The sequence below is a fragment of the Quercus robur genome, chromosome 8, assembly GCF_932294415.1.
Source record: "Quercus robur chromosome 8, dhQueRobu3.1, whole genome shotgun sequence".
Classification (NCBI taxonomy): domain Eukaryota; kingdom Viridiplantae; phylum Streptophyta; class Magnoliopsida; order Fagales; family Fagaceae; genus Quercus; species Quercus robur.
Window position 1 is genome coordinate 63,854,893 of NC_065541.1, and position 9,082 is coordinate 63,863,974.

The window sequence follows — 9,082 nt, forward strand, 5'->3', positions numbered from 1 at the left end:
CCACCATCATCAGGATCATGGACACACAACTGAGAATTGCAGGAATTTATGGGACCATTTAGACTAGTTAGTCCGAGAAGGGAAGTTGAAGCAACTCCTGCACCATTCCAGTGGCCGGACAAGCCAGGCAAGCGAGGAGATGCAAGGAGATGCTTTTTTGAGACTTCCCCTTGGTACAATAAACATTATTTTTGCTACACCGGGGAGGACGGGATCTTATCCTTCCAGGGTAATGTCGATATCCCGATCTCCAGCCAAGGAATATAGCTCAATGCCTAAGAGAGCCCAGATGGACATCCCGTTGGTTTTGGGTTTTTCAGATGAGGACAAGGTTGAAACCATACAGCCCCATGATGACACTCTTGTGGTCACGTTGAGAATTGGCGGGTACGATGTGAAAAGGGTGATGATTGACCAAGGCAGTGCTGCTGATATAATGTACCCTGACTTATATAAGGGGCTAAATTTGAAACCTGAGAACTTGGCGGCCTACAGTTCTCCTCTGATGAGCTTTGAGGGAAGAATGGTCGTCCCAAAGGGTCTGATCAGATTACCTGTGCAGACCAGTACGGATGTGGTGGAGGTGGACCTCATCGTCGTGGACATTTTCTCTCTATACACCACCATTATGGGCAGACCTTGGCTTCATACACTTAGGGCTGTCTCCTCTACTCTACATTAAAAGGTAAAGTATCCATCCGGAGGTCAGGTTTTGGAACTAGTACGAAGTCAGGCTATAGCCCGACAATGCCTGGTAGTGGCTATCCAACATTGGCCAGAAGCAGAGACCTCGGCTACCGCCGATAATGGTTTATAGAAATCAAAAACCCCGGCATTACCCTTAAATGGACCAGTCAACTAGGCAAAATGCGAAGATCTGGACAGGGTAATCGTTGGTGATGATCCGGAGAAATTCTTTCAGGTTAGGGCTAAACTGCCTTCGCAAGTGAGGGGGAAATTGGTTGAATTCCTCAGAGAAAATGTTGATTTGTTCGCATGGAGCGCATATGAAGCCCCGGGCATAGATCCAAACTTCATCTGTCATCAACTCAATGTTAATCCTTCCATTACTCCAAAGAGACAGCCACCTCGGCGACCATCAAAAGAGCACGCCGAGGCTGTCAAAAGTGAAGTGGCCAAGCTCAAGTAGGCAGGGGCTATCAAGGAAGTTTTTTATCCTCAATGGTTAGCCAACACGATGGTGGTGAAAAAGAAGACTGGGAAGTGGCGAGTGTGCATGGATTTCACAGACCTTAATAAGGCTTATCCCAAGGACCTCTTTCTTATGCCAAGGATAGACTAGTTGGTGGATGCAACAGTAGATCATCCTCGGATGAGCTTTTTGGATGCTTTCCAAGGATATCACCAAATACCGTTAGCATTGGACGATCAGGAGAAGACAGCTTTTGTCACTCCTATTGGAAACTACTATTATAAAGCGATGCCCTTTGGTTTGAAAAATGTGGGGTCTACTTATCAACGGATGATGACTAAAATGTTCGAACCACAATTGGGCGGAAACATTGAGGTCTACATTGATGATCTGGTTGTGAAGAGCAAAGTGGCGTCCGAACATGTGGAAGATCTTGCGAGCATTTTTGGGATTTTGAGAAAGCACAAGCTACGCCTGAATGCTTCAAAGTGTTTGTTTGGGGTAAGCTCTGGAAAGTTCTTGGGATACATGGTGACTCACAGGGGAATTGAGGTGAATCCAGAGCAGATTAAGGCCATTAATGGCTTACAAGCACCTCGGAATCCTAAGGAGGTGCAGAAACTGACAGGGATGACTGCTGCGTTGAACCGATTTATATCTAGGTCAGCCAATAGGTGCAAACCCTTTTTCATTTTACTGCATAAGTGGAAAGGGTTTGAGTGGATTGTAGAATGTGCCATAGCATTTCAGCAGTTGAAAGAATACTTATCTCGGCCACCTATCATGTCCAGTTCGAAGGTGGATGAGGTCCTGTTTGCCTACTTGGCGGTGGCCTCTCATGCTGTCAGTTTTGTTTTGATACAAGAAGACAGTGGTATTCAAAAACCAGTCTATTACGTAAGTAAGTCACTTCATGAAGCCGAGGTGCGATACTTATCACTAGAAAAGGCTTTTTTGGTAGTAGTACATGCTACGCGAAAACTACCCCATTATTTTTAGTCGCACACCATGGTGGTTCTAACTCAATTACCGCTTAAGTCCATACTTTGAAGTGCAGATTATATTGGGAGGGTTGCTAAATGGGGCACGATTTTGGGGGCTTTCGACATCAAATATATGCCTCGTACCTCTGTGAAAGGCCAGATCCTTGCCGATCTAGTAGCCGAGTTTGCTGAACTCCTAGAAGAAGCAGAGGTAAAGCAACATGACATGGATGAAAAATTGGTTGGCTTAATCTCCACACAAGACACCTCATCTTGGAAAGTATATGGAGACGGAGCAACAAACCAACGAGGAGCAGGAGTGGGACTAGTTCTGGTATCCCCTAAAAAGATCATCATTGAAAAGTCTTTGAGGCTGGGATACTTGGCTACAAACAACGAAGCGAAATATGAAGCTTTGTTGATGGGGATGACTATGGTCCAAAAAATGGGCGAGAAGGAAGTGGAAGTGTTCTCTGATTCAAGACTGATTGTAGGCCAGGTAAAAGGGGAACTGGAAGCCCGAGATGCAAGGATGCAGGAATATTTGAGTCAAGTTAGGCGTGTGCAAACGAAATTCGAATCTTTTGACTTATCGCATATTCCCAGAGGTGAAAATACCCATGCAAATTCCTTAGCAACCCTTGCCACCTCCTCAGCACGGAATTTGCCTCGGGTGATAATCATTGAGGATTTATACACCCCTACCCCAACAGGGAAGGACATGCTCTAGATTCATTAAGTCAACTTAGCATCGAGCTGGATGGACCCCATATTGCTATTCCTCGAAAGCGATATATTGCCTGAGGAGAAACTAGAAGCTGAGAAGATACAAAGGAAAGTTCCTCGGTTTTGGTTGTCTGAGGACAGGAAGTTGTATAACCGTTCTTTTTCTGGGCCGTATCTGCTTTGTGTACATCCCGAGATGTTAGAGTCACTCCTAGAGGAACTGCATGAAGGAATTTGCGGAAGTCACACGAGGGGAAGGTCCCTATCTCACCGGGCCATCACTCAAGGATACTAGTGGCCGAATATGCAGAAGGAAACGCAAGAATATGTTAGAAAATGTGACCAATGTCAGAGATTCGCTCCAAATATCCACGAGCCTGGAGGAATTCTTAATCCTCTTTCCAGCCCTTGGCCTTTTACTCAGTGGGGTTTAGATATTGTAGGTCATTTTCCCAAAGCATTAGCAAACAAAAAGTATCTGCTGGTCGGCACAGATTATTTCACTAAGTGGGTCGAAACTGAACCTTTGGCTAACATCAGAGACGTAGATGTTAAAAGGTTTATCTGGAAGAATATCGTTACTCGATTCGGAACTCCCCACACCCTTATCTCGAATAATGGCCTTTAATTTGATAGTAAAGCCTTCAGGCAATACTGCTCTGACTTAGGGATAAAAAATAGATATTCCACTCCGGCCTATCCTCAAGGAAATGAGCAAGCTGAAACTGTCAATAAGGTTATAGTGAATGGACTTAAAAAGAGGCTGGATGATGCAAAGGGAAGATGGGTGGAGGAATTGCCACATGTCCTTTGGACATATCGAACAACGCCTCGATGGTCAACCGGAAAGACCCCTTTCTCAATGACATATGGAGCCGAGGCCGTAATCCCTCTAGAAACTGGTTTCCCAACGTTAAGAACTAGCGCATTTACCTCGAGCAGCAATGATGGGTTGCTGGAAAAAAGTCTGGACTTGATCGAAGAGCGAAGGGAGAATGCAATGGTCCAACTGGCTTACTACCAACATAAACTCAAGCAAAGTTACGATATCAATGTAAAGTGGAGGCCGTTAGCTGTAGGAGATCTGGTGCTGAGGAAAGTTCTGGAAACCACCAAGAATCCAGCCTGTGGAAAATTGGGGCCTAATTAGGAAGAACCGTATCAGATTGCTATAGTGGTCGGAATAGAAGCCTATTATTTGGAAGACTTAGATGAAAAAGCTATACTCCATCCTTGGAATGTAAACAATCTGAAGAGGTATTATTACTAATAAAAGTAATCTTGTTTAGTCCTCTTTTAATTTATGCCAATCATACATCTTGTGTGTCCACATCTATTGAAATATTAAACAGAAACTAAGTTATGTCAGGCTCTGCGGACCACAAACTTAGTGGAAATTAATACCCTATGACATCTACTGAAGTATTAAACAGAAACTAAGTTATGTTAGGTTCCTTGGACCATAAACTTAGTGGAAATTAATACCCCATGACATCTACTAAAGTATTAAACAGAAACTAAGCTATGTCAGGTTCCTCGGACCACAAATTTAGTGGAAATTAATACCCCATGACATCTACTGAAGTATTAAACAGAAACTAAGCTATGTCAAGTTCCTCGGATCACAAATTTAGTGGAAATTAATACCCCATGACATCTACTGAAGTATTAAACAGAAACTAAGTTATGTCAGGTTCCTCAGACCACAAATTTAGTGGAAATTAATACCCTATGACATCTACTGAAGTATTAAACAGAAACTAAGTTATGTCAGGTTCCTCAGACCACAAACTTAGTGGAAATTAATACCCTATGACATCTACTGAAATATTAAACAAAAACTAAGTTATGTCAGGTTCCTCGGACCACAAACTTAGTGGAAATTAATACCCAATGACATCTACTGAAGTATTAAATAGAAACTAAGTTATGTCAGGTTCCTCTGACCACAAACTTAGTGGAAATTAATACCCTATGACATCTATTGAAGTATTAAACAGAAACTAAGTCTTGTCAGGTTCCTCGGACCACAAACTTAATGGAAATTAATACCCTGTGAAATCCATTGGAGCATTAAACAGGTTCAATAGAAACTAATACAGCCTTTTATAATTAAAATGCTAGTACAACACAAATTTGGGCGTTTAAAGGGAGTAAACCTTTAAGTTTCATTCTTAGATTATAGAGTTTCAAATTACCTTGTAAAGATATAAATCCCAATAAGCTTGTGAGCGTCATTTAACGCATACTGTGGTGCTCTAAACTTGCTTTATCCAGCTTTTAGACGTTTTCCTAAGGTTAAACTTGTTAGAATGGATATATATGTATCCAAAATATATCAATGTGATGTTATAGACTCAATGGTTATCATCCATTTTAACTGCCAATTAAAAGTTTGTGTAAATTATGTTTTTTTTTTTCTTTCTCTAGCATAAACAAAGGGCAGCCAAGATGAAAACTACTCAAAACCAAAGTAACAAAACGAATAAAACAAAAATGAAATAAACAATAACTCAAACGAATTCCAAAAAGTAAAAGTAAACACTTCATTAAAATTTGCCTAAAAATAAAACAGAAACAGAATCCCTTACAAAAGTTTTAATTACATTACAAAAGAAAGCTCATTTTTTCAGCTTAATTTGAAGCTTAGAAGTTTTGTTGGCTGGGTTATCTGCCTCCGAGATAGTTGTTCCCTCTTTATCTTTAGCAGCTCCCTCAGCAGGCATGACCATTGAAGCTAAGTCATGCTGAAAGCCTTGGGAAGCTGCTCCTACTTCCAGAACAGTTGCAGCCTTATCCAAGGACACTCCTTGGGAAGCACTGGGTTCTTTTGTTGGCCCTTGTTGGCTGGGAAAAGGAGGATCCTGAGGCAATACTTCTGGATTTGGATCAATAGTTGTAGAAGCCAAATCATCTTGAGCGGAAGGAGGATCTGAAGCTCGAATTGCAGAAGGGTAAAACACATTCTCTGCTTTCCTCAACTCAGATGAAGCCTCAACCCCAGCTCGGTTAAGGGCTTCATCCTAAGTTTGGGCGCAGTAAATGCGGCACACCGTTGGGACCTCTGCCCTAAGGGTTTTCTCAGTCTCAGCTACTCTAAGGTCATAACCCTTCTGCTCAGCCTCGTCCCTTGCCTTCTCAGCCTCAATCCTTGCCTTCTCAGCTTCGGCCTTGGACTTCTCAGCTTGATCCTTTAGCCTTTGGGTCTCCTCCAGTTGTTTTTTAAGGGCTGTCATTTGCTCCTTGGCAGCAGTCAATTCATCAGTTGCCTCGCGTAGACGCCTCCTTTGGTCCTCAGCTTGCCTTTCTACGCCTTCCAAGGCCGAGTCAGCGCTACGGCGAGCCTACTCCTCACTGGTCAGCTTTTTCTTCAGCTCGGCAATATTATGTTCAGATTTGGTCAGTGTTTGTATAGCTGTCGACCGTTTTTTCCTTTCATCTTCCAATTGCTGATAGCAGTTATTGGTAATCTCCTCTAGTTTGAAAGTGTTCTGGATAGCCTAAAAGGGAAGGATCAATACCATAGCCAATAAAAAGTACATATCAATAAATAATAATTATAAATAAAAATAAAAAAGAGGAAAAAGAGTTAACACTATACCATGCCCAAGTATCTTTTGCAATGAAGGAAGACTTCATTCTTCCTCATGTTCTTCAGCTCGGCCATATCCCTTTGAAGCAACAAAGCCTCCTCCACGGCCAAGGCTATGTGGCACCCAATGCCACCGTTGAAGTCCCTGAGTGATGCATCATCCCTCAGGGGCTCCCTACCTTGCATGGGTGCTGGGAGCCAGGCTTGTGGCTCAGGAGGCTGAGAGTCCGACCTCTCCAGGCCTCGTTGTGATGTATGGCTGACCTTTTGCTATTTCGCAGCTCGTTGGGTTTCTTCTTCCCGGGTCGGACGGGATTTTCCAGCATCAACCACGTCTTTCCCTTTTTGCTCCCTTCTCCTTTTTAGATCAACAGGTTCAGGTCTGATTGGCTGAGGTTGGTAAGGGGCAGGAAGAGGGGATTTGGTAAGAGGAGGAATCTGAGACTGTGCAGATCTCCTCGGGGCACCTTTTCCAGGCTGATTCTCTATCAGCTCCATTAGACTCCTCTAGGGCTTCCTTTGGACACCCATGTCGTCAAAAGCATCCTCGGAGTGTATAGTCTGATTAAAAACCTCGAATTCGTCCGAGGAATCTGTCAAATCTACAACTTCCTCTAGATTTTCTTCTTTTTCTTTTTCTTTTTCTTCTTCTTCTTCTTCTTCTTCTTCTTCTTTTTTTCTTTCCTCTTCTTCCCTGAGAATAAGCTGGGATGAGGATGCTCCTACTGAAGGAGTGGCAACGAAAAGTGGCTCAGTACGGGTAGTGTCTCTAGGAAGTGGAACACCCTCTGGAATGATGAATCCTTGGTAGGCAACACTAATACGGCGGAGCCGAAGGTCGCGAGCTCTGATTACGTACTTAGGAGCTTGGAAGGCGAACGAGAGAGGTGTGTATCCAAGGATTAAATGGGCTGCTCGGAGCTGACCGTCAGCTTCGTTCACATATATTTTGGCTTGCAATACCCTATCCAAGCTCGCTTTGTTGACTAAGTTGAGTTTGGGTTTGGTAGAACGCCTATCTGTAAAATCATTAAATTAGAATAAGGTTTCATTAAAAACAAGACATTGAGATACCAAAAAAAAAAAAAAAAAAGTGTAAACCAAAATTCATGAATCTACGGCTATACCCTCACCTGGTTCTCCCCCTTCTGTTGGATAGGGCAGGCCATCGTGCCATTCCCCAAAAAAGATAAGGAAATCTTCCTTTAAATTTTTGTTTGAAGTGGGAAGGCACTGGATTAGCCTTACTTCGAGATACCTTGACTTGAGGTAGAATCCCTGCCCCTTTAAGTTGTGTAGATTGTACACCCAATTTACATCGTGATGGGTCAGGTTTAGTTTTATTCTCTCGTTTAAGGCTTCTATACTTCCCAAGAACCTAAACATATTTGGGGCACACTGTGTAGGAGACAGCCTAAAAACCCTAAGGTAATTTCTAGTAATAGTACCCATGGGAATGGTAATCCCACCTTCTATGAAGGCGATCATGGGAATGACCACCTCCTTTATTTTCCTAGCGTTGACCCACTCCCCCTGGGCCGTATACCTCATGCCCACTGTTGGTGGGATCCTATACTTAGCCCTGAAACTTCTCATACCCTCCTCGGACTCAACCAAACATTGGAACTTACCCATTTTTCTAAAAGGTTACGAAGAAAATAAAAAAGTTTAAGATGAAAGCTAAAAAGGTTTTAAGAAGACTTACAGGTTTGAAAGAGGGTCCTCGAACAAAGTTCTAGTATTTGTAGATGCACAAGGAAATGAAAGAGAGAGAGATATGTTCAATGTATAAGCTCTAGGATTGTGTGATTGTTAAAAGTAAGAGAGAGAATTGATTTGAAAATCTATTTATAGTGGCGTAGAAGTTACAAGCGGGAAAGTTCCCACTCGTAAAACAAGAAAAACCTTCTACCATTAGATTTACATCTTACCGTTGAACGTGGGGGACAAGGGCGTCGCCAAAATTTAATGCTGGCACGCATTGGACGCCGAAGCGTCAGGAGCGTGCCCTGAGCAGGCAGAAAGACATATGGGAGGTCAGGAATACAGAATAGGACCAAAATCAAGATAGGCTAAGGATGTCAAAATCATCCTTTCCTCCCAAGGAGTTGAAAAGAAAGATTTTGAGGGGCTATTGTGGGGGCCAATTAATTAGGAAGTATTATTAAGACATTGTTAACTGGGTCTATGGCCCAATCCGAGGACGTTAGACCATCCGAGGAAGTCCAAATAAGATCATAAGGAGAACGAAATGAAGAGAGGAGTAGAGACGATATGAGATAGGTCAAACAAGTGTCTAAGGACAAAAGCCCTTTCGGCAACATGTGTTCGAGGTCGATCTGAATGCCACATCATCACAGACTTACTTCGGAGTTACATCATCACTAAGGGTTAGACGTCGGACAAAGGATAAGAAAGGAGAAGGGCAACAAATATCTCTGGCCGCATTAATGTGGAAGTGACGCCTGAACAGTGACCAAGCAGCCTTACAGCTACTAGTTGATGGTTCTGGGAAGTGCTAGATGGGACAGGAACAAGTTTTCAGAATCTAACCTACACATGTGTGGTAGGGATGGCACCAAGGTTGGAATATATAACATGAAAAGATGTACCAAAGAAAGGGGAGCA

General features: G+C 42.9%; 2 protein-coding genes across 2 annotated transcripts; both read left to right on the forward strand.

Moving 5' to 3' along the window:
- Positions 1 to 232: 232 nt before the first annotated feature.
- Positions 233 to 682, forward strand: LOC126696614 (uncharacterized). Its single transcript, XM_050393314.1, has one exon. The coding sequence runs from the start codon at positions 233 to 235 to the stop codon at positions 680 to 682; it is 450 nt and encodes a 149-aa protein (XP_050249271.1).
- Positions 683 to 1,441: 759 nt separating this feature from the next.
- On the forward strand, positions 1,442 to 2,866 carry LOC126696615 (uncharacterized). The gene is made up of 2 exons (XM_050393315.1): positions 1,442 to 2,054; positions 2,211 to 2,866. The coding sequence occupies exons 1-2, from the start codon at positions 1,442 to 1,444 to the stop codon at positions 2,864 to 2,866; spliced, it is 1,269 nt and encodes a 422-aa protein (XP_050249272.1).
- The last annotated feature ends 6,216 nt before the right edge of the window (positions 2,867 to 9,082 follow it).

What these genes read in the sequence shown, in the direction of transcription:
- LOC126696615 (XM_050393315.1), top strand. Translation starts at nt 1,442, where the DNA reads ATGCCCTTTGGTTTGAAAAATGTGGGGTCTACTTATCAACGGATGATG. An exon ending in AAAACCAGTCTATTACGTAA is followed by an intron (nt 2,055 to 2,210) that starts GTAAGTCACTTC and finishes TTTGAAGTGCAG; the next exon opens with ATTATATTGGGAGGGTTGCT.
- LOC126696614 (XM_050393314.1), top strand. Translation starts at nt 233, where the DNA reads ATGTCGATATCCCGATCTCCAGCCAAGGAATATAGCTCAATGCCTAAG.